This window comes from Dipodomys ordii, unplaced genomic scaffold (assembly GCF_000151885.1).
Source record: "Dipodomys ordii isolate 6190 unplaced genomic scaffold, Dord_2.0 Scaffold42, whole genome shotgun sequence".
In the NCBI taxonomy this organism is placed as follows: domain Eukaryota; kingdom Metazoa; phylum Chordata; class Mammalia; order Rodentia; family Heteromyidae; genus Dipodomys; species Dipodomys ordii.
This window is the reverse complement of record NW_012267258.1, coordinates 3,862,729-3,888,838: the sequence shown is the minus strand read 5'-3', so window position 1 is coordinate 3,888,838 and position 26,110 is coordinate 3,862,729. Positions and strand designations below refer to the sequence as shown.

General features: G+C 38.9%; 1 protein-coding gene across 3 annotated transcripts in view; it reads right to left on the bottom strand.

The window, feature by feature from the left end:
* Senp1 (SUMO1/sentrin specific peptidase 1) overlaps positions 1–21,435 on the bottom strand; it is a 56,410-nt gene extending 34,975 nt beyond the window's left edge. The window contains exons 1-7 of one of the 3 annotated variants that reach the window (XM_013018861.1): positions 20,680–20,987; positions 16,593–16,640; positions 15,404–15,534; positions 14,283–14,367; positions 12,886–12,927; positions 5,561–5,723; positions 2,082–2,253 (exon numbers count right to left, since the gene is read on the bottom strand). In XM_013018861.1, coding sequence (XP_012874315.1) covers positions 2,082–2,253; positions 5,561–5,723; positions 12,886–12,927; positions 14,283–14,367; positions 15,404–15,534; positions 16,593–16,640; positions 20,680–20,731 — 693 coding nt within the window. In that variant the 5' untranslated portion in view covers positions 20,732–20,987. Of the gene's footprint in view, positions 1–2,081; positions 2,254–5,560; positions 5,724–12,885; positions 12,928–14,282; positions 14,368–15,403; positions 15,535–16,592; positions 16,641–20,679; positions 20,988–21,325 lie in introns of those variants that run through there. The other 2 variants (XM_013018863.1, XM_013018862.1) reach the window with 2 other exon arrangements.
* Between the last annotated feature and the right edge of the window lie 4,675 nt (positions 21,436–26,110).

Sequence of the window (26,110 nt, the reverse complement as noted above, 5' to 3'; positions counted from 1 at the left end):
CTGTCCCTCAGCTCTTCAGCTCAAGGCTAGTGCTCTACCACTTGAGCCACAGCGCCACTTCCGGCTTTTTTCTTTTTGCTGATGTGGTGATGAGGAATCGAACCCAGGGCCTCATGCATGCAAGGCAAGCGCTCTAACCACTGAGCCACCTTCCCAGCCCCAGCACTAATTCTTTATCTTCTTTAACATAAACCAAGACATCTTTCTTGGAGATACTAACACTTCCATGGGAAATCAGTTTTTCCAAATTTTTAAGTTCCCATCAATGAATTCTAGATAAAAGGGGGGGAAAAAAAAAAGCCCAAGTATTTTCTCTGCATAACCAGTGATTTCTGAGACTAAATATCTAAGTAATTCACTGAAAGTCTGATGATACAGTTTGTTCTTATATTTTGTTCTATTCATAAATTCTTCTGGAATACCTGTGGCCCACTTTTCATAGTAGACTGTAGATCAAAAATCAACTATGGCACAATTCCTGTACTTCATTTCATAGTTTAGATTTAATTCCCAACATCTTTGTACTCTATAGAGGAATTCCAGCTTCATGTCCTCCACTGACCTAGCCTGTGGCCTAGAGGGTTGACTAAGAAAGAAAGATTACTTGGTCAGCCCAATTCCTCAAGCTGGCAGTAGAAATAAAAGGAAAGAGCGCTGGTATAATCCTAGATACTCAGGAGGCTGAGATCTGAGAACTGTAGTTCAAAGCCAGCCTGGGCAGGAAATCCACGAGACTCTTATCTCCTCCAATAAACCACCAGAAAACCAGAAGTTGGCACTGTGGCTCAAGTAGTAGGGTGTGCACCTTGAGCTGAAGAGCTGAGGGGAAAGGCCCAGGCCCAGAGTTCAAGCCCCAAGACAAGACAAAGAAAGAAAGGAAGGAAGGATGGAAGGAAGGAAGGAAGCAAGCAAGCAAGCATACTAAAGGAGACTTCCTCAGAAGAGCTGGGTTCTAGACCTATTACTAGCTATGTGATCTGATCTTTCTTTCCAAATTTGTAAAATATGAAGATTAACTAACCTTTACCTATTTTACTGGGTTGAAAGATCTGAAAAGAATAATACATGTAGAAAGAACACTAGAAACACTAATGTCATTTAAATGTAGGGTCACTATTCTTCATTTACATCTCCATAGCAACCAGTATAAAACTAACTAGCTGTATAATAAATATGCAATTGAACAGTTACAAACATAGTTCTTTTTTTTCTTTTTGTGCCAATCAGGGGTTTGAACTCAGGGCCCTGTCTTTTACATTCAAGGATAGTGTTCTACCACTTGAGCCACCACTCCACTTCTCGCTTTTTGCTGCTTAACTGGAGATAAGAATCTTACAGAGCTTCCTACTCAGGTTGGCTTCCATCCATGATCCTCAGATCTTGATCTCCTATGTAGCTATGACAACAGGTGTGAGCCACTGGTTCCTGGCATAAGCATATTTCTTATTGTGCAAAGTATATGCTATATTATGATGACAAATTTCTTTCTCTTTTAGTTTGCAGAATGAACAAAACTACTCAAGTATCCAAGAATACAGCTTTCAAGAAAGTCTGTGATCTCAAAGAAGATGTTACCAGCAATGAAAAAATATAAATTGTTTAACTGGCTTCTTTTAAATCATTTTTAAAAATTTTTACATTTTCCTCTTTTAGAGAAAAAAATTTCCTGGTAGATGTTCTATCAAATCAACTTTTATGGAAACAAAAACTACACAGTTAACAGTTTTGCTACAAAAACAGGAAGATTCTAAAACCAAAAAAGACAGAGATGTCATTTGATATATAGAAGCCATATATAGAAGCCATTCAGTAATACTGAAGATTAAGTAACTGAAGCCATCAGTTGAGTTCAATAGGAATAGAAGACAGTAAAAACACAACGAAACAAAAAAACAAAAACAAAACAATAAACCCACATAATACTCAATCCCATTAGAACAGATGGCAGAATTCAAAAAGAAAAAAACACAACATTATAAACAGAAGATGGATGTAAACATCACAATCAGGGCAGCAAACCATTTGATATAGGATAAGAGCCTAATTTTTAATGGCTTCTGATACAGGTTTTCCTTACTTACCTCTTCTGCTGTACTTATATGTCGTCTCTGAGTTTTCTTAGGACTTAAAAGACTTCGACGACAGGAACCACTCCAAGATGGACTTGACACAGGCTTAATAGGAAAAGATTTTTCATACGCAGATACATGGCAGTGATGGTTTGACTTTCCCGTAAAAGTGTTTGATAATCCACTAAAAAACGTTTTCGAGAAAGACAAAAGATTATTCTAGTGGTAGCTTTCACTGTCTTGAAATAACAAAAACAACATTACCAGTAGAATGATAGGAACCATTTGTGGGAAATATACTAGACATGATATATGGAGTTGCAGCATCATGTTTTGCCAAATCATATAATTATCAGCCACTTACAATCCTATTAAATCCACAATCTAGAATCTTCTTTGGTCAGAAATTATGTAGCAGTATGGTATAACAGAAAGCAAATATGACTAGATTTCTTTGGAAAACCTATGAATGCTAAACATCTTCTGTTACTCTCCACAGCACTTTCCTCCAAGTTCTTTTGAGGACAAAAAATACGTACATATTTAAATATGTAAAGGTGAATAAATCTAAAGTTTTGTAATAATCTTTAAAATAAATTTCAAAAATTTTTGAAAGACCAACAGAGGGCAGTCTCCTTCATTAAAACCAACCTGACTACATCAATATTCAGAATTCTTTTGGCCTTCTCTCCTCTTCTAAGGAGCTTTGTCTTTGTCTTTATACTATGTGTGCCCTAGCTAATAAGAAAATTTTGCAAGAAAATGTTTTTGAGAATTCAAGCCCCAGTCTTATTTCTAAGGCTTAATAATTTTTATGTGATCTTTTCATCTGTCATTACCCAACAAGTTTGCAAAGTTTGAAGCATTACTCATGCTATATGTATTTTCTTTTTCCTGTTCAGGACTAAAAATAGTTATACAGTTGACCAAACCTAAGCTTAATTCCATGATGTTAATTCTTCAAATAATCTCATATGGTCTAAATTCAAATGAACTGATTAACTCTAGAAAAAAATATTTAAAAAAAACACTCACGCACTCCTTTTTTTTCTGTTGGTTGTAGGGTTTGAACTCAGGCCCTGGGTGTTATCCCTGAGCCTTTGTGCTCAAGGCCAGTGCTCTACCACTTGAGCCACAGCACCACTTTCAGCTTTTTCTGTTTATGTAATACTGAGGAATCAAACCCAGAGCTTTATACATGCTAGGCAAACACTCTACCACTAAGCCATATTCCTAGCCTCTCCTCTTATCCCATTTTAATGAAAAGAGAGGCAATCTACTTCCTTATTTTCTCAGGTTGGGGAAGAGCAGCTAGAATTATTTAGAAAAGATATAATGGATCTTTTACAATGTCTTTGGTACTGTCTCCTAGGTGTGAGGTGGAGTGAATGAGTGTGTGTGTGTGTGTGTGTGTGTAAAAGAGAGAGAGAGAGAGAGAGAAAATGTGCTTTGAAATGAAACATCCTTAAAAAAAAAAAAAGGACACAGTACAGGGGTATCTTGCAATGCCAGAAAACAGGGTGCTACCAAAAGTTAATGAAGTTATATCAAACAAACAGAGCCAAGTTTGAACATTTCCACTGTAAGAATGTGTGCCTTACATGAGGGAAGCTAGGAGGAGGGCACAGAATCAGAGGGAAACAGATGAAAAAAAAACACAGCAGAGCCAGGTACCAGTAGCTCACGCCTGTTATCCTAGTTACTCAGGAGGCTGAGATCTAAGGATCTCAGTTTGTTCAAAGCCAGCCCAGGCAGGAAAAGTCCATGAGACTCTTTCTCCAATAAAACCACCAGAAAACCGGAAGTGGCACTGTGGCCCACTCTTGAGCTGAAGAGCTGAGGAACAGTGCCCAAGCACAGAGCTCAAGTCCCATGACCGACGGAAAAAAAAAAAAAAACTACAGCAGAGAAGTCCATCAGCTGCACTGGACATTGATTAAAGTGGACTAAGCAAATCAAGGACAGAGATGGGAGGGAGGGAATAAGAAAGAGAGGGAATAGCTTACACTAAGCAAAAATAAAGAAATGTTCGTATTCGTATACTCTATTTGGAAGAAACAGTTGTATTGCCAATGTTTGTAGAGTTCACAAGCTTCATAGACCATGATAATGACAGTTCACCTTGAGAAGGTTAAATGTGTTTGTGACTTTAAGTATTATTATCACATAATATTGTGAAGTTTATGTAATCATTTAATCTCAATAAAAAAAAGAAAAGAAAAAATATGAGTGAACTGTGAGCAAAAAAAAAAAAAAGAATGTGTGCCTTTAAAAAACAACATTGTAGCCAGGCGCCAGTTGCTCATGGCTATAATCCTAAGGAGGCTGAGATCTGAGGATCATGGTTCAAAGCCAGCCTGAGCAGGAAAGTCTGTGAGATTTTATCTCCAATAAACCACTAGAAAACCAGAAATGGCACTGTGGCTCAAGCAGTAGAGTGCTCACCTTAAGCTGAAGAGTGCAGGTATAGCACCCAGGCCCAGAGTTCAAGCCCCATGACCAAAAAAGAAAAAAAAAAAGTACTTTATTAACATAATGAACTACCTAAGGTATCATAGGTACATACATACCTAACCTAGGTTAGATACTTGCTAACCAGTATGTACCTTGTAAAGAGATAGATCCAGAAGCTAGGCACTGGTAACTCACACATATAATCCTAGCTACTCAGGAGGCTGAGATCTGAGGATTATAGTTCAAAGCAACCCAAGCAGGAAAGTCCACGAGACTTTTATCTCCAATGAGCCACTAGAAAACTAGAAGTGGAGCTGTGGCTCAAAATGATAGAGTGCTAGCCTTGAGCAAAAGAACTAAGGGACAGGGCTTATGAACTAGCAATAGGACTCTATTTGCTAACATAAGTAGCTCAGGTCTAATAAAGCAATACATGAGATGCAGCACTGTTTTGCCTTAAATCAGGTCTGCTCATGTGAAGGGCTATATAAAATGTGCTCATTTCTTTCCTACTAAGGTTGCAGAGATTAACTGATTTTTGCTTGAAAATTTGTAATAGCCATATATTCTAAAGTGTCCCAGTGTACTTTTATCCACCAAGATTCTCTCTTATGTTAAGATTTGACTATCACCATTAGCATCAAGTAAACGAAAAGCTGAAAACATGGGCTGGGAAGGTAGCTCAGTGGTAGAGTGCTTGCCCTGCATGCATGAGGCCCTGGGTTCAATTCCTAAACACCACATAAGCAGAAAAAGCCGGAAATGGCGCTGTAGCTCAAGTGGCAGAGTGCTAGCTTTGAGCTGAAGAACAGTACCCAGGCCCCAGAGTTCAGGCCCCACAACTGACCACACACACACACACACACACACACACACACACTGAACACACACACACACACACACACACACACACACACACACACACACACTGAAGTAAAAAAAAAAAAAAAAAGGTACTACTGCTTTAAAATGCCCATCCAGCCATTTTCTATAAAATCTGATGAAGGGCTTGAGAACTAGGCTGACAGAACACAAACCTTGAGGTCTTTCGAGTTTCGAGGTAAAGACTTCTGCTGTTTCTTGATTTTTGTAAAGTTGAGCTTGATGCTGGAGTAGAATTTCTCCACTGACCATTTGCACTCTGACCAAATTGGGTTCTTAAGTCATCTGCGCCAAGAAAATTGTCTGAGGAAGGGTTATCTAGAAAAAGAACAAAAAAACAAACACACACACACACACACAAAGTTTGAATAAATTAAACAAATAACGATAGCTAGTTCTCTTTATGACTGTAACCATGTCCATCATTGTATTCCAAAGTAATGTGGCATATCACCATGTCTCTCATGGAAGAAAGATCCCAGTCTCAACTGCCAGTAAGATCTGCAGTAAGGGAATGTCTACAAACTATAATTGATTCAGCCATACTAACCTGAAAATTGATGAAGGAGCTGAATCCTGCCACAGCCATGTGCCTTATCTGCATCAATGTGACTCCGTGGTGTCCACCAAAAGTCAACATTTTACCCCAACTATATCTTGCAAGCACTCCCAGGCCTGGGCCTGAAAGAAGGTAGGCCAGACCAGTAAGAAAGCAGGTGGAGGGCCAAGGAGAATTGTAATTCAAATGAACAACAATTATTGCTTAATAGGCAGCTGGTGTCACTTTCTTCTTTTTAGTACCATGTTCCAGACTCAGGGACTCTCTCAAAGGGCACAGATTACGTAATTGCTGCTTAGACTGGCTGGCTTATGGCAGGAATGACCCATTATATACATCTGGTTCAGGGATGATATTCTTCAATGACCTAAATCCATAATCATCAGATATTATCAATACTTCCAGACTGAGGATTATTTGCTTATAATTTGACCTATATGACTTCTGGATTACAAACTGAGGTGACAAACCCTTGTAGAAGTTTCAGCTAGGATTGATAGATTAATTTCTATAATCTCTTCTATATCAGCAGGATTAGGCAATTTAAAACAGCTCCTTCAATTTAATTTCAAACATTCAGTTATGGAACTGAGGAGCTTCAATGAAAAAACAAGAATGACAATACTCTATTTCCAGGATTTTTGCTGAAAGCTGACAACATTTTTATTGAAGAACATTACCATAGAACTTTACACTATAGCATTAAAATATTTAATGATGTATTGTTTGAAACTCTATACAAAAAGCAAGGCAGCCTTCAAAACAGACAATTTGTTTTCTTAAGGTTCATCAACAAGCCAGGATATAGAGTAAATAAGAGAAAGATAAAAGGCAATAAGGAACGGTCTTAGTTTCCATTAAGTTATCAATACATAAACTTAGTCTCATAATTAAACAAGTTGAATGTACTTTCAAAATGAATTACAACTTTCTTCCTTTGTAATATGTTAATCTGTTAGTATTACTTTAAAGTCAGAGATATAAAACTATAGGAAATGATTATTATCAAAAAGAAACCATTATCTCTAAATGCAAAGTAATAAGAGATATGTTTGTGACTCATACGTTTTGGGTAAAATTGAATGAGTTATCTAATTAAAGATGTCTGTTTGAGGAAGAAGTGTGTCAAAATGCAAATCATCCTGACAGATGTGAAATTTGAGATGAAGGACAAACCAGAATAACCATCTCAAAAGGCATTTGACAAGGGCTTCAGTTTTAAAATGCCAAGGAAAAGCATGTATCAGTCTGTTTTGTTAGAATAAAGGGCTCCATCTCCTCTCAGTGATATATCACTGAACAATTTTCTATTGCTGATGGGATGTAAAGCTACAGAGGAACCAATAGGAGGCTGCTGATATTCTTTTTAAAGGAATTATTTAACTTGACAATCTGTCATCCGAATTGCAATGCCAGCGAGTTGCTTATGGCTCTCACTTATAATCTTAGCTACCCAGGAGGCTAAAATATCAGAACTGCAGTACAAAGCCAGTCCCAACAGACAAATTTGAGAGATTCTTCTCTCCAATTAGCCAATGAAAGGCTGGAAGTGGAGGTATGGCTCAACTGGTAGAGTACCAACCACAAGAAAAAATAGCCAATTGAGAAATTAAGGCTCAGAGTTTAAGTCCTAGTACTGGCACCAAAAACAAAACCAAAAAGACAATGCTAGAAATTCTACCATTTATACCAAAACTAGAAGGAAATACATTGAAATTTCAATTATGATTATATTGTAATGATAAAAATGATAAAATTATGGGTTTGTGACTATAAATTTTCTCCATGCACAGGCAACATTTTATGGGAATAAAAATTTTTCTATTAAAAAAGAATATGTCAGATTAATCACTTACTACAAAAGTAACTGTCAAATACACCTGTCAACTTTACAATATATTTAGTTACTTGAACACGAAACTTTAAATATAATAATCTTACCTACTAAATGATATGTTGATAACCTAATTTAACATAGTTTCCAAAGATTTTGATAATGAGCCTAAGCACTACCAAATTCATTTACTTTCATCTTAATCTTTTTTTATTTAGAGTTTTAAAATGTCTTTTTCTTTACTGGTGCCAGTCCTGAGCTTGAACTCAAGAGCCCAAGTACTATCCCTGAACTTTTTTGCTCAACGCCAATGCTCTACCATTTGAGCCATTAACTCTATTTCCAGCTTTTTTTGGAGCTAACTGGAGATAAGAGTCTCACAGATATTCCTGCCCCAGCTGGCTTCAAACCACAATCCTCAGATCTCAGCCTCTGAGATCTGAGCTAGGATTTTAAGCATGAGCCACCGGTGCCCTGGTAGAGTTTTAAAATGTTTGTGTTTTTTTTTTTCTTTTTACACTGTCCTCTTTATAAAACTGAGAAACTTGAACCTTGCCCATTACTAATTCATCACAGTGAAAGTGTTGCATTTTGTTTTCTAAAATGTTTTTTAAAAAATCAATTTTTTGTCAGGCACTGGTGGCTAATGACTATAATCCTAGCTACCTAAGAGGCTGAGATCTGAGGATAATTGTTTGAAGCCAGCCTGGGCAGGAAAGTCTAGGAGGTGGTGGTGGTTGTGGGGCTTGAATTCAGGGCCTGGGCATGTCCCTGAGCTTTTTCCCTCAAGGCTAGCCCTCTACCACTCTGAACCATTATACCACCTCTGGTTTTCTAGTGGTTAACTGAAGGCAAGAGTCTCACCAACTAGGCTGGCTTTGTACCACGATTCTCAGATCTCAGCCTCCTGAGTAGCTAGTATTACAGGTGTTAGCCACCAACGGCTAAATTCTGTGACACTTATATCCACTAAACTACCAAAAAAGCCAGAAGTAAAGCTGTGGTTCAAATGGTAGAGCATTATTAGCCTTGAGCAAAAGAAGCTAAGGAACATAGCCCAGGCCCTGGGTTCAAGCCCCACACCCAGCATCAAAAATTAACTAAATAATTGTTTTTAATAGTCTAATCTTTTCTTTCCTATTTTAAACATTGTTCTATGGTGGTAACAGTGACTAAACTTGAGGATCTAAGCTTTCTAGACAAAGCACTCTAATACTTGAGTCACATACCCCCAGTCTTTTCAGTGTTTAAAAGTAGGGTTTCAAGTCTTGATTAGACCTTCCTCAAACCTTCAACTTCCTATTCTGGCCTCCTAAATAGCTGGGATTACAATCATGTACCACTATACCTGCTTTAATATTCTAATTATGAGTGGACCTGAACATATTTTTAAGGGGCTTGATCTAGAGAGAGATCTAAAAGCAATAAATAAGATTCTAGATTCTAAAATTTAACATTTTAAAATGTTAAGATTTTTTAAATTAAGATTTAAAAAGTTTAATATTTTAGGGGCTGGGAAGGTGTCTCAGTGGTAGAGTGCTTGCTTTGCATGCATGAGGCCCTGGGTTCAATTCCTCAGCACTACATGAACAGAAAAAGCTGGAAGTCAAGTGGTAGAGTGCTAGCCTTAGCTGAAGAGCTGAGGGACAATGCCCAGGCCCAGAGTTCAAACCCCACGACTGGCAAAATAATAATAATAATAATAATAATTTAACAATTAAGATTAAAAAATTTTTAAGATTCTAAAATTTCTAAATTCTAAAATTCTAGATATTTGATTCTGAAAGTTAAGGTTTTCTTGCTCATTTTCCATCTTGCTAGAAGAGAGATGGTATGGTGAAACAGGAAACAAACACCAAGAGTCTGGATCAAAGGTAAACTAGATAGATCTCCTACTCTAGCCTCTTCTAAGAGGTTAGGCTCAAGACAACTGACCACAGAAATCAATGTGAGACTAATTAAAAAATGACTATATCTTTTTCTATTTTTGGTAGTAATGAGATACTGCCTTGAGCATGCCAGACTATATCCACAGGAGATAGAACAGATAAAATTCAATAGGACTTGCAATGGGTATAGTAAGGGAAAGTTTTTAAAAGCACACAGTTATCAAGGAGTTTTTATTCTTTTAAATTTTTCTTTAGTACTGGGGATTAAACACAGGACCTTGTGCATGCTAGCCATGCATTCTATCACTAAGCTATACCTCTAGTCCCCAAAAGATTTAAAGACTTTAGTATAGGAAATAACTAAACAGATTCTTTTTTTTTGTGGGGGGGGTCCAGTTGTGGGTCCTGAACTCTGGGCCTGGGCACTGTCCCTCAGCTCTTCAGCTCAAGGCTAGCGCTCTACCACTTGAGCCACAGCGCCACTTCCGGCTTTTTTCTTTTTGCTTATGTGGTGCTGAGGAATCGAACCCAGGGCCTCAGGCATGCAAGGCAAGTGCTCTACCACTGAGACTGAGCCACCTTCCCAGCCCAGTAAACAGATTCTTGGCCTTCAGAAAGTTCTAAAAATTAGGGAGCAACTTGGGTAATGTAAGGTAAGGCAGAAACTTGTTTAATTATAAACTAGATGAAATTTGGCAGAGGAACAAATCTGATTCCTCTGTCAATCTGTGAATAGTATAGAGACCCACTCCACAGTCACAGTTCAGTATGAGTTTACTATTGCATTGTTATTTTTCTCTATTCATTGACATGTATGAAACTGTTCCGAAGAACATTTTTATTTGCCTATGAAGTTCCTAAACTCTTACAAATGTAAAAAAAAAGAGAGAAAAAAAATTAAAATCAAAACAAAGTTTCTAACCTCAAGTGAGAGGTAAACTTTGGTATGAGATTTCTGATACAGGTATCTATCAACTTGGTATAAAGATAATCATCAGAAAACACAACAATCATGTAATTAAGGAGAAAGCAAGGAAACTGGCCTCACATATTGCCACAGACAAGAAAATGAGAATCTAAGGTAATTGAAGATCTATCCCTTGTGAAAATTAAGGTTCTACTAAAATTAAAGTAAAAAGGATTTAAAGATTTAAGTCATGTTATTAGTAATAGCTAAAAATGGCAAAGGTGAAGTGGTACCTAACCAGAGAATACTAAAGCAAACAAAGGCACAGACCTTTTTTCCCCCCGCAGTTGGTCATGGGCTTGAAATCAGGGCACAAACCTACTGAGTTTTTTCACTCAAGATTAGTACTCTTTGAGCCATCTTACCATTTCTGGTTTACAGGTGGTTAATTGGAGATGGAGAAGAGTCACATGGACTTTCCTTCCCTGGGCTGGCTTCGAACTGCAATCCTCAGATCTCAGCCTCCTAAGTAGCTAGGATTAAAGGCATGAGCTACCAGTGCCCAGGTCGGTACAGACCTATGGTCCCAAGTTATAAACTTTGGGGTCCAAATGCATTTCTGAGCATAAAATTCTTAAAATTTTAGAAACACTTTTTTTTTTTGATCGGTCATGGGGCCTGAACTCTGGGCCTGGTCATTGTCCCTCAGCTGTTCAGCTCAAGGCTAGTGCTCTACCACTTGAGTCACAGCTCCACTTCCAGCTTTTTCTGCTTATGTGGTGCTGAGGAATCGAACCCAGGGCCTCCTGCATGCAAGGCAAGCACTCTACCACTGAGCCACCTTCCCAGCCATAACTTCCATTTGTCTTTGTGTGTGTGTGTGTGTGTGTGTGTGTGTGTGTGTGTGTGTCTGTGTGTGTGTCTGTCGTGGAGCCTGAACACTGGACCTGGGATCAGCTCTTCAGCTCAAGGCTAACACTCTACAACTTGAGCCACAGCACCACTTCCGCTTGTAAGTATAATATTGAACATAATTATTATTATATTATTTTATTTATTACATTAATTTTATATTTTTATTATATTAATAAACTGATACATATGCAGGAAAATGTATACTCATATTTACAGAGATAAATGAACAAAAATGCTAACTGCCTCATATTAATTCATTGTAAGCTTTTCCAAGGAATGAATTTAGATTAGGTCAGGTTTTGATGTCAAATTAAAAAAAAAACTCATTTTCAGATTTTTTTCAAGCTTGGAATCACAAAAGGATTATGGATATGCATATTGATTCCATGGATTAGAAATCAACAGTAAAGAATAAATATAAAAACAAGCAAACAGAAGGAAAACTAAAAGCACAAATTTTAAGTTATAGAAGATTTTATGTATCAAATCCTACAATGTGTACTATGAATATACTCAAGAAAATAAAGTGAGAAGAAACCAAAGTGAGTTGAATCTAGTAACTGAACTAGAGTCAGGGGACTCTTGAGTATATTTCTATATAACACGTATTACTAAGTGGGGTGTGTATGTGTGTGTGTGTCACAGGGCTTGAACTTAGGGCCTGGCAGCTGTTCGTGTGTGTGTGTGTGTGTGTGTGTGTGTGTCAGTCACAGGGCTTGAACTTAGTGTGTGTGTGTGTTGGTCACAGGGCTTGAACTCAGGGCCTAATTTCACAAATTTCACAGAACTGTGAGAAACACATTCTAACCTTCATGAGGCAAACTGTCATTATCGTGGTCTATAAAGTTTGTGAATTCTATGAGCTTTGACAATACAACTATTTCTTCCACATCGGGTGGTATGTACATTTCTTTCCTTTTGCTTAGTGTTAGCTATTTCCCCTTTCCCTCTCACCCATGCTGCCCTTGAGTTGCTTAGTTCGTCTTCATCCATGTCCAATTAAGCAATTACATTTTTAACCTAAAGCAAACATTCTACTTAACTGTAAAATTACATATGAAATTATAAGCAAGAAGCCCAAATTAAAATGGAAATACTAAGCATATGATTTTTTTAACTATTCAGCTGTGCTTTCTCCAGGTTTGATAATGAGTTTTCAAAACAGATTTCAGGCTTTTTGTTCATTAAAAAGGCCTTTTAATGATAGCAGAAATACTTTCTGAGCTAACTGGCTTTAGTATAAATATTATGCACATATTATGCAGAGGCCAGTGGTTCACCCTAAGAAAAGAAATCCTGTGCTCAGTATAGATAAAATGCCACCCACTTAAATCACACTTAAATATAATATAAATTTAAAAGAATATTATACTAACATCTTTTTAGGGGAGGAGATCTCATCTTGTTGACAAAGAATCCTGAGGAAGCCAAATAACAATGATTATTATTTGCATTTCATATTTTATCATCTTAGTTTATCCTTATAAAAACCTCATTTAAGCAAGCTCAATGGTATTTTGAGCTTTCCAATATTTGTGGCAAAAGAAGTATGAGTGAAAAGATGTGGGAAGACCACTGTCATCTTCCTGAGTCATCCTGACATGAGGCAACAAAATTCTTTCTGAAGGCAGAGGTAGAAAACTGAAAGTCCACCATGGAGCTAGTGGCTCATGCCTGTAATCCTAGCTATTCAGGAGGCTGAGAGCTAAGGATCACTGTTCAAAGCCAGCCTGGGCAGGAAAGTCCATGAAACTCTTATCTCCAGTAAACCACCAGAAAACCGCAAATGGCGTTGTGGCTCAGTAGTAGAGTGCTAGCCTTGAGCTGAAAAGCTGAGGGACAGCGCCCAGGCCTAGAGTTCAAGCCCCACGACCAACAAAAAAAAAGAAGAAAGAAAGAAAGCTGAAAGTCTAAACACAGGCCAGTGATAGGAACTTCTGTCATGATCACAAGTTAAATATAAGCTCCTGAATATGCAAACATATGGCTGTGGCAGGTGCTAGAGAAAAACATGTAAATATTTCCTGCTTGATAGTAATAGGGATAAGTTTTGGTAATAAAAATTTTAGGTTTAATTTTTTTCACACAGAATAGAAATAAACTAGTTTGCAGTTTAAATCAATAAGAAACAAATATTCTTTACATCACATATATATTAAAAAAATCAAAACAAAAACAAAGCTCTACTGATTTTCAAGATGGCATAATGGACAAATAAGTATATAGATTCCAAAACTTTTTCACTAAAAATTAGTATTTGGAAGCTGAGTGCCAGTGGTTCATGCCTGTAATCTTAGCTACTCAGGAGGCTGAGAGCTGAGGATTGCAGTTTGAAGCCAGCCCCCGCAGGAAACTCTGCAAGACTCTTATCCACTAAACTACTGAAAAAGGCCAAAGAGGAGCTGTGGCTCAAGTGGTAGAGCACTATCCTTGGGCAAAAGAAACTCAGGGACAGTGCCCAGGATCTGAGTTCAAGTCCCAGGACTGGCACAAAAAAAATTAGTATTTGGTTGAAATTAAAACTTTTAAGTATAGCACCCACATATACATAAGAAGCTTATGTATTTCATGAATAAAGTGTCCTTTTGTTTTGACAATGCTTTCCCACACCCCCACCTAGGAATTGAACCCAGGGCCTTGTACATACCAAACAAGCTCTCTATTACTGAGAGCTACACCTCCAGCTATGACAATGTTTTCACTACTAGAAACATTTGCTAGGAAGAAATCTGAACAGTAAGTATGTGCCTTGATGACAAGTAATGTATCATACCTGAGTAATAATTGGGAGTATAAGCTGCACTTCTTGTAGAACACGTAAAAGATCGGTCCAAATTTTCTTGCCTGGAAGGTAAAATCTAAACAAAACAGAAGATTTTTCTTAAAACATATTTTTGGCAATGAAAAGAACAAAAGTTACATAGATTAAGAAATACATATCACCAAGTAGAATTATGGAATATTTCACAACTCAATATACTTACATGTATTACAAATAAGCTACATACTAATAAACTAGATAATCTGATGAAATATTCAGGCTCAAGGGGAAAAATGAAAAATAAAGATCTGCTATATAACCTAATCCAAAAAATGTTTATCTGAAGGTAAATATATATTTTATATATCCTATCTGAAGGCCAGTGTCACATGTATTAAAGAGACTGAGAAAAATCTTCATTTTGATTCTTTTGAAAATATTACAGAGATAGCTTTTAAGTACAGGTGGTAGAATACCCACCATGAAAACCTGAAATGTAGAAACAGATATTAAATGATAATGGGGGAAGGATGCTACAAGTATTCAATGTCTACTTTGCAATGCTTAAGTATTTTCAAAAGGAAGAGTGACCTCACCCAAATTTCTAATGGCCTTCCACAGAGAAAGCTTTCTTAACAGCCTCTCAATTTAATATGCATATAATTCAGCAAGGGGATGCTTTTAACATAAAGGTTCAGTGATAAGTGGTAATTTCTGAGATTGTGCATTTCTTCCAAGCTCCCAAGCAACACCAAAGCTGCTTATTCTGGGCTACACCTTGGGTAAACTTTACAGCCCATAAAAATCTCAAAGTGCATATAGGTTTACTTCTCTCCTCAAACGTAATGCTTAGTAAATGTAAGGAATTAGTTTAAAAGGATACTGATCTATTGTTGACAAGTATAATATTTAGAGGAATGATGAAGTTTTCTAAAAAGTATTGCTGTCAAACAATTCATTCCTAGCCTGTGTTAACTTTGTCTTCACTTCAGTATACCAAGCAGAATTCCAAACACTAAACTCACATGTATGTGTGTGTGTGTGTGTGACAGAGAGAGAAAGAGAGAGACATTTAAACTACATCAGATAAAAACTTACAATGGAATAAAATAAGAGAAAAAATTATTCCTAACCTGCTGGTCAGAAAATGAAAGCTGGTCCTCTGGAAAACCTGATTGTGGCCGGAGGTGGGTTTTGAAGCTAGAGTTGTGGTTCACTAAAGTTACTTCTCCAGAATCCATCCTCACCCTGTTAGCAATATCATCTAGAAAAGAGCACAGATTACTTTGAGTCACATAATTCTTGAATAACTTCTTTCCTATGAACCACTGCTTTCACCTAATGATTTCCACAGTCGAATGAAACCCCTCCTTCACAGCTAACCACTGTCAGGAAATTGCAACACATCATTCTCAAAATGACACTGAAATTGACTAATATCATCTACCTTACAGTTTAAAATTCTTACCAGAATAAAAACAGCTTAAGGTTTTAAAAATTATTGAAATTTCTTCCAAATTAAGCTTCCATGTTTTAATTATTAAAAAATTAATACAAGCTCCACACTGGTGGCTCACACTTATAATCCTGGCTACTCAGGAGGCTGAGATCTGAGGATCACAGTTTGAAACCAACCAGGGCAGAAAAGTCCATGAGACTCTTATCTCCAATTAAGGTCCAAAAAAGCTGGAACTAGAGCTGTGGCTCAAGGAGAAGAATGCTAGCCTTGAGCAAAAAAGCTCAGAGACAGCACCCAGTCCTTGAGTTCAAATCACAAGACTGACAAAGAGAGAGAAAGAGAGGAGGAGAGAGCTAGAGAGGAGATAAAATTTAACATAAAAATAAATTGAAGCTACTGGTGCATTATTGTAATCTCCACATTCAGGAGGCTAAGGCAGGAGGATCAGAAGTTCAAAGCCAGACTGGGTTAAATAGTAAGATCTGCTTTCAAAACAAAACAGGGAAGCTGGGTATAGATACTGATGGTATATCTACTTTGTAAGTACTATTGGGTATTCTAGTAAGGGGGCTGGAAATATTAAATGGATTCATTCATCTCAAATACTTAGGGTAAGTACACAATAAACAGGAAAAAGTGTTTGCTTATATATATTTAATACAATATAAAAAACACTTAGTTTGATTCCTGTGTTTGTTATATTTCATATTTAAAATTAAGATTCTCTCAATATTATCATTATGCATATGTAACTCTTTACAAATATTGGAAATACTAGGGAACACATCTTTTCACTCCAGCTTAACTCAGCATAACTAATCAGACTAACTGAAATGATCAAATGACTTCATAGTCGATCTTACCCATGTCAGGTCTTTTCACATCACTGACTTTAGCAAAGATACAAAGTCCTATAAAAGAAGACACAAAACAGGAGCATTATATAGTGAAACATTCACTTCATATATTCTAGAACAGGAAGTCACTCTGAAGTGAAAACTGCATTCTTGGAGAAAATTTAAAGGCAGATGACTTGATAGGAAGAAAAAAATAAAATTGGCCTAAGATACTTTCAAACACTTCTACAAACTGTGCTAAACAGCAATTACAGACAAGTTACGGAATAAGAACACTAGAGCAAGAAATGAGTTGGATATCCAACCCTTGGGAGACTGAGTAATTTGCGGAAAGTCTTTTTTTTTGTTTTTGTTTTTTTTGGTCTGGTCGTGGGGCCTGAACTCTAGGCCTGGGCGCTGTCCCTCAGCTCTTCAGCTCAAGGCTAGCACTCTACCACTTGAGCCACAGTGCCACTTCCAGCTTTTTTTTTTTCTGCTTATGTGGTTCTGAGGAATCGAACCCAGGGCCTCATGCATGCAAGGCAAGCGCTCTACCACTGAGCCAATTTCCCAGCCCTTTGCAGAAAGTCTTAAAGTTAGTGACTACACTAAAACCATGGCCTAAAATTTCTTCCCAATTCATTGCTTTCCCTATTATCTCACACTTAAACCATTTTATAAACAAACCTTATAATGATCTTACTATGTCCACACATCTTACTTAGAAGCCAATATGAAGTTACTGATTTGTTAAGCATTATCAAACAATATATTGCAGTTGTACAAGGTACTCCTGTCCATCCCCCCCATCATTGTTTAAACTGCTGAGGATACAACCCAGTGACACAGCATTTGCCTAACAACTAAAAGATCTAGGTTCAATTACCATCCATCAACATCTCCCCTACCCACTGCAACCTTTTAAAAAAACAAAGTTCCTTCACCTTATACCATAGCCTTCTCTTTTTTGCAAGGAATATGTTCCAAGCCCCAGTGGATGCCTAAAACTGCAGATAGTATATAACTCTGTATATGCACTATTGTTTTTCACCCACACATATATATCAATATATGGCATATATATATATATATATGTATATATAGCATAGTAAAAGATTAACAATAATGAAATATAATAAGTTATATGATAGGGAGAGACATTCTCTCGTATAGTAAGTTATATGAATAGCCTCAATTTCAAAATATGGAATTTTCCACTTAATTATTTTTGAACCACAGTTGACTGTGCATAACTGAAATTGCAAAAGTGAAACCACAGATAGGGGACTTGCCTTATTTTCTTCTCTGATATATCCCCTTTTCCCAGAAAAAAAAGGGGGGAGTCAGGGGGGTCGTTTAGACTTAAGTTACCTTGGAATTGAGGCTCAGTTCAAGGTATAGAACACTCTATCAAGCATAAAATGAAGAGAAGAGAAGAGAAGAGAAGAGAAGAGAAGAGAAGAGAGAAAAGAAGGAAAAGAGAAAAGGGAAGAGGGGAAAAGAACTAGGTCTATCAACGGGGAGAACTAGAGATAGTAATCATCACACCCATATCTATTCACATCACTATCTTTTTAAAAGATTGAGCACTTCACTAAGTACATTGCAATACTAGGACTTCAATGTATTCAGGAGACTACCTAACAAGAGGATCTCTCTGTGGTCACTCAACAAAGCACATACACAAAGGAAGGCAGCTGGACTTTTCTTGAGACAGACTATAGAATGATTAAGAATGATTATCTGATTATCCAAGCTTGCCAGGAAAGACCTCCAATGACTTTAAGCTTTAGATTTGGGTCTCAAATACACTTTCAAATGCTCAACTTAGCAAAGGTTTCTATTTGGAAATTCTCCAGGTCATTTTTCCCTTTCTTCTTTCTTTAATAGGGCATATTTCTTTAGGTTCCAGATTAAGGGGGGCATGGGGGGGAACATATCAGTCAATAATTTAGCAGTACTTTTATTTTTTCAACTCATTTTCTAATTGTCATCATTAGCTTCCTTCCTATCTGTCCCTCCCTTCTTTCTTTATATTGAGAATTTTACAAGTCTGATTCCTCGTAAAAGAATCCCAAATTTCTTTGCCTTTTTGAGTGATGTGAAGAGGAAAACAAGCCAGAAATTCAAACAATTTTAAAAACTTTGTTTAGAGAGGTTAAATGCAGACAGGGGAAGAACCTTGACTTCCCAGCAAACACAATATATTTCAAACACATTAACCTTATTGTTGGTTAACATTAATATCCATTAAATCATTCTCACTTAGGTTCACATGGGCAATTAAAAAGAAATCTCTAGCTAGCCCTGAGAAATCCAGGATGATTTATGTATAATCAGACCAAGTATTTTCTCTTACATTAAAAGAAATATATAACAGCCAAGCGCTGGTGGCTCACGCCTGTAATCCTAGCTACTCAGGAGGCTGAGATCTGAGGATCGAGGTTCAAAGCCAGCCCGGGCAGGAGAGACCATGAGACTCCTATCTCCAATAAACCACCAGAAAACCGGAAGTGGTGCTGTAGCTCAAGTGGTAGAGCGCTCGCTTTGAGCTGCAGAGCTGAGGGACAGCGCCCAGGCCCAGAGTTCAAGCCCCACGACCGACAAAAAAAAAAAAGAAAGAAATACATTTAGCCTCTTCTGTGTGCTTAGTTTCTTTTGGCCTTTTTGCAATTGCACTAGAAGGGATTCTTTTTCGAACCCTAAGAATCCATATTAAATGCTGAATCAGGTAACATTCTGCCATCAAATTCTTATAAAGATTAATTTTTTTCTTTTAAGAAAATTATCTTAATAATGCATTCCTACTATCTGAATATCATTTAATTTATGAAAAGAACACGAGCACTTAGCTATTCATATGAATCTATTCAGTAGATGAACACAACTGAAAATCTGAAAGTGGAGGGGAAAAAAGATGACAAAGAATTTTGATTGAACAGAAATACTAAATGTGGCAAAACATTTATCAGCTTACACACTGGCAAAGATATGATTATGAAAGGAAATGTTTAGATTATGATCAAATTACTAGAAAATATATATATTGAGAAGCATTGTACAGTTGTATCCAGGACCAACATGTGGTTAGAACTAGTTAGTTATGAGAAAGGTATGGAAATAATCATGTGAATTACTTTACCCCGAGCTCTGGAAAACAATTATGCATATAGTACATAGTTTGTACATCACACGTTTGGAGTTTTCTTTCCCCCACCATATTTCTGCATGTTAACTCACTCAACTAAACCTTAATACACTTAATGTTCAATGGCCTAAAAGGTATTCTTTCTTGACACATACATTTATTATGCACCTACTAAGTGTGCGGTATTGGGATACAAAGATAAGCAAGAGCTGTTGCTTGCCACTGACCAGCTTAGTTATCCAGACTTAGCAATCCAGACACATAAATCCAGATGCAGTAAAGCTGGCTAAACTGGTAGATATTGAAGTCACCAGAAGAGAGGACTTCTAAAGCAGTAGTCAAGAATTACATCACAAGTGGCAGAACCTGTTTTTGTATCCATCCACTCCCTCTAGCCTTAACTCACTGTATGGGTGATATGGTGCTCATCATCTTTGCGGTTGGGACAATTAGGTGAAATCAGGTATACATATAAATGAAGCTTCCTTAAAGAAGCCGAGAGGTAAAGGAGGAATGGCTAACTCGAAGACAGTTAAAGGATCACACTTAAGAAATACAAGGTTTCACTGTCACTTCAAAGTCAGCATCATCTATATTTCAACACGGAGTCGCTAACACAATTTATCTTTATGAAGAATCAAGACTTAGGAGATGATGTGATCTGCTCCATTCAGCATATCCAACGAAGACCTAAAGTCATATTGTTGGCAGCCTACATACACTTTACAAGAATCACCACCACTCCAGTAGGTAGACTCTAAGCAGAACCTACCAGACATGAACTGAAACAATGTTTTAACAAGTCTGACTTAAAAGCGATAAAAGAGCAAAGTAAGCCCAAAAGATAGCAGAAATACTGCAGAGACACTGATAAACAGAAATCACCAAGCTCTCAAGACAAGAAAAAGCAGGGTATAGATAGATCGAGAGACCACGTTAGGAGAGACCAAGTCGAGGAGAAATTACCAGGAGGCGATGAGCCAGGTAAGCAAACTGTGGCTGTTAAGGGAGATTTCATAACCCGGGCAAGAGGGAGGGTCCCGACGTCTCTTTCTGGTGGTTGGCACAAGCAATAGGATCACATCTCGGGGAGATAGCACACACAGTAAAGAGTTGGAGACCTGTTTACGTGAGACGCAGAAGTAGTCGAGAACTATCACAGAGGTCTCAAGGAGAGACGAGAGGTTGAAGCAGGTGTGATGGAAAGGTGAACTTCCCGATGAAAACAGCTCTCCCTTTGAGAGAGGGAGACCCTCTCTGGCTCCGGCGGGAAAGTGGCGGGATTCCACCCGGCCTTCCCGCCGAGACAGGGCCTGCGGCGGCGGCTGCAATGATAGGGAGATGGTTTCCCGGCAGTCCGGGAGCCAAGAGGCCTGCCGGAACCGCCCGAGGACGCCTCACTAACGGACACCGGGCAGACGGCGGCCGTCGGGCCGCAGGGGGGAGGGGAGGTGGTCCCGGGGGGGGCGGGGCGGAGGAGAAAGCTCAGTCCCCACAGCGGTCCTCGCTTCCGCCCGGCCTCGTCCAAGTCCCCCGGGCCGGGTCCGACACAACCTCCGGGCCCAAACTCCCTCCATCCTCACCCCTCCCCCAGCTTCCCGCCGCCACTCACCGAACCGGAACCGGCGGCTAGGCAAAGGGGGTTTCCGGCCGAGCGCGGGAACGTCAAACCCGGGAACTGCCCGCGAACCGGAACTGCCTTCACGACGCCGGAAGCGAGCTTGGCGGCCTCCGAGGAAGGGCGGGGGGGAGGGGGAGAAGAGAGGAAGGGGGGGGCCGGGCGGGAGGTCAAAGGGCAGAGTTGAGAAACCCCCTCCTAGGAACGCCTGGCTGGAGGGGTCGCGGCCTGAGGACACCCGCGGAGCGTTTGAGGCCGTCGTCTAAAGTCCCCGTGTTACCTTTTCCGTCTGAGCCCTTTTCTCTTTCTCGTGCTTGGAACACCGTTAGTGCAACCTTCGTCCTTCACTTTTCTACGTCCCCCCCGGGAAGCTCGGCTCTTGGGCTTTGGTTCCGCACCGCGGGTTCTTCGGGGAGGTTTTTGTTGTTGTTGTTCTGTTTTCTTGGGTCTTTCCTGAATCTCGGTTTTCTGGATAACTTTTTCGGCGTCGCTTTACATGTTTAGGAGCCTGTTGCTTCCCGGATAGATTGGAGACCTGAGATCTAAGAGGATCTCGGACTATAGTATGTCTTATTGAGGATCCCAGGACGTGGGGTGCTAATACAGGGTTTGGGGAAAGAAATAGGTGAAGACTAAACCGGTTCAGAGAAAGGATGCAAGCGCAGGGCCATGAAACAAAGTGCTTAACCTGCAGTCTTATATTCTGCAGCACATCATGCTTGACTATCTGGCAAAAAAAAAAAAGAGAGAGAGAGAAAAGAATGGAAGGAGGGAGAGGGAAAGAAAGAAAGGTGTCAGTGGATCACCCCTGTAATCCTAACTACTCTCAGGAGGCTGAGATCTGAGGATCACGGTTCAAAGCTAGCACAGCAGGTTACGGGACTTTCAGCTCCAATTAACTACCAAGAAGCCGGAAATGGAGCTGTGGCTCAAGTAGTAGTGTGTCAGTCTCTAAAAACATGGGAGTTGGAAATAGAAGCAGTGATCTATAATGGGAGCTAGCAAAGACCTACCTTTTCTGAGACAGGAGAGGATTCAGGATGCTCAAAGTCCCCCTTCTGTTGTATCTGGAACCACTATGATTACCTTTAGTCAATACCAGACCTCTCCTCCCTTTTCATTTGCCATAGTAAAGTTGAGGGCCTCAAAAAGGCTAGACAGGTGCTCTACCACCCATCTCCAGCCCTATGTCAAACTTTTTAAGAGAAAATAATGAAAAGAAGCATATTTGTTCATTCAGACTATTAACCAGGCCCCACAACATAACTAGCCCAGAACTGTGACTTGGAGAATGCTTCCAAGTAGGCACTTAGATAACAACTACATTCTGAGCTCAGCCATGAGAAAGGAAAAACTCTGGCAGTCCCCAGCCCTTTCCATACCTTCAGCAGCTGGGAAAGTGGAGTGCTTGCTTAGTTCAAAGGGATCCTGCCTTGTCAAGTGTATAAAAACAGATTATATGTATATATATATATATATATATATATATATTCACTTCATATGATGATAGTTTCATGTTGACAAGTTCTAAGGACTATCAGTAGTGATCATACTTGGTCAATGTCAGTCATTGGAACCTTAATCACTCCACAGATCCATTCATTTGGATTAAACTCTCTTGTTTCTAGGAAATAACCATGCATAAAGAGGAGTTTCATCTGCAATTTTTCATGTGCGTGATTCAATCCCGCCGAGTAGTCAGGACTTCTCAGACAACAGGTACTACTATAGAGACAGGGAATGGGTTCTCTCACAAGGGAGCCTCAATATAGGGTGTGAATTTCTAGTGTAACTATAGTCTTTAGGGACTAAATGACCTTGTTCAGTCCATTTCCATTATAAACTCATTGTCACAGAATTATGTCTTTTCGTTGTACAAATGTAGATGTGATGAGGAGGACTTGGGAACTGGGGAGGGGAGATTTGTAGCCCATGAGCTATTCCTTGGTTTCTACATCCTTAGGAAATTATGCCAACCTCTCTGGGCTCATTTGTAATTAGCACTTCAAAACTTATGAGCTACATCAAGCCTCTTCTTTTGAGGAACAGAAAGAAAAACATACTAGCTTGAAAGTCTGTACTTAGGTGTTCTTCTTTGCCTCTATGTCAAAGGAACAGAATCTTTTGAAGGTAAAATAATTATTGAGAGTAGTCATCACTTTTCTTGATTTCCCCCCACTGCATTTGTTGAAAGGTTTGCATAGCAGAGAGACAGGGAAAATGAAAGTGAGAAAGGAGCACATTCCTTTCCCTGAATCCCCTCCATGAGGGTCACATAAAGCTATTGCTTCTTAGCTGAAGAAGCTTCAACTTCCAGCATGGTCATACCAAAGCCACCATCAAAGAGAGATTCCTGCAAGAGTCTAGAAATTGTGGAGGAACCAAACATCATGGACAGCATACCTGTTTTGAAAACTGGTGAGGAATGAGGGTGAATAAGGGGAAAGAGTATGAAAAGCAGTATTACTAGAAAGTGAAAGTGAAATGTTTATCCATATTATAAATCAGAGTTTGAAATGTGAATTAAAAGAATGCAGTATGTGTGTGTGTGTGTGTGTGTGTGTGTGTGTGTGTGTCTGTGTTGTGGGTGTGTGTGTGTGTAAGAGAGAGAGAAAGAGGTGAAGGGAAAGGAGAGAGGGGAAGGGAGGGAGGGAGGGAAGAAAGGGAGGGAGGGAGGGAAGAAAGGGAAGGAGGGAGGGAGGAGAGAGAAATCTGGGAAATTATAGAAAAATAATACTTTTCTCTGAAGAATAGTTTAATTCACTCAGTATTTGTTTTAGGCAGTCTTTCTAGTATTATAACAAAATGCCTATGGCTAGGTAATGTATGAAGAAAAGAATTCATTTAGTTCTCAGTTTGGGGCCAACACCCAAGATTTGACAGCTCCAATTGCTTGGCCTCTGGTAAAGGTTCCTTTGATTGTGTCATATAATTTCCAGTTGGCATCACAGCAGAAACATGAATGTGTATGTGAGAGAGAGAGAAAGGGGGGGGAGATCACATGGCAAAAAGGAAGCCAGATAGTAGAAAGGGCCCAGATTGGCTATTTTATACCAAAACTCTCTCACAGGAACTAATTGAGGTCCTGTAGAGACTGCATTAATTCCTTCCATGATCACTGCCTCCAGTGACCTGGTCACCTCCTACTGGGCTCCAATCTTTCCTACCTCCCTCTCCCTCCTTCTCTCCCTTCCTTTCTCCCTCCCTTCTCTTCTTCCTTCCTTTCTTCCTTCCTTTCTTCCTTCCTTCCTTCCTTCCTTATTTCCTTCCTATAAAGACAAAAAAGTTATTTAACTCACAGACTTCTCCTAAATGTTTTACCACCCTTTAACATTGCTGCACTTCTAAACTTCTAACACATAAACCCTTAACAGGGAGATCCAGAGTTAATTGGCGCCCTCATACTATAAGCTACCAATATGGCTTAACCTATTATCAGCAACCTTCATATAGAAAAATGTGAAACTTGTCAGGCACTGGTGGCTCATACTTGTAATCTTAGCTACTCAGGAGGCTGAGCTCTGAAGATCAAGGTTCAAAGCCAGCCTTGGCCGACAAATCTGCAAGACTTTCACTTTTTTTTTTTTTTTTTTGTCAGTCATGGGGCCTGAACTGTGGGTCTGGGCACTGTTCCTCAGTTCTTCAGCTCAAGGCTAGCGCTCGACCACTTGAGCCACAATGCCACTTCCAGCTTTTTCTGCTTATTTGGTGCTGAGGAATCAAACCCAGGAACTCATGCATGTAAGGCAAGCACTCTACCACTGAGCCATTTTCCCGGCCCAAATCTGCAAGACTTTTATCTCCAGATAACAAGCAAAAAGCCAGAAGTGGAGATACAGCTCATGTGGTACAACATATCCTTGAATGAAAAGCTAAGCAAGCCAGCACTGGTGCCTCATACCTGTAATCCTAGGAGGCTGAGATCTGAGGATCACAGTTCAATGCCAACCAGAACAAGAAAGTCCATGAGGTTCTTATCTCCAATTAACCACCAGAAAATCAGAAGTAGCTGTGGCTCAAAGTGATAGAATGCTAGCCTTGAGGGAAAAAAAAAAAAAAAAAAGAGCTCAGCAACAGCAACCAGGCCCTGAGTTCAAGCCCCACAACCAATAAAAATTTAAAAAAAACAAAAGTAAATAAATAAAAAGCACATTCAATTAGAAAGTGAAAGTTTATACATATTAGAAATCAAAGTTTGATTGGAAGTGGAGCTGTGGCTCAAGTGTTAGAGCACTTGAGCTGAAGAGCTCAGGGACAGCACCCAGGCCCAGAGTTCAAGCCCCATGACCAACCTAAAAAAAAAAAGTCTAGAAATCAGAGTTTGAAATGTGAATTTAAAAAGTGTGGGTGTGTGTGAGAGAGAGAGGGAGAGAGAGAGAGAGAGAGAGAGAGAGAAGAGGGAAGGAGGGAGGGAAGATAAATCTGGGAAATTATAGAAAAAATAATATTTTTCTCTGAAGAATAATTTACTCAGTATTTGTTCTAGGTAGTCTTTCTAGTGCTATAACAATTATGGAGCAACTTTGTTACAAAATGACTCTAAATATTGTAAAAATTGACTATAGAAATCCACTTAACTTTCTCTTGCAAGAATTTAGAGTTTCAGAAACACAGCAATATGTTTCTTCTCAAATACATTTTTATATTGGATTACATTTACTGAAAATACTCCTTGGTTCCCATTGTGTGTTCAGTAAAATACTATAAATGGCATGCAGGTTATAAAACACAGTGTGTTGGTTACTCATTGCTGTGGCCAAATGCATGAACAGCATACAG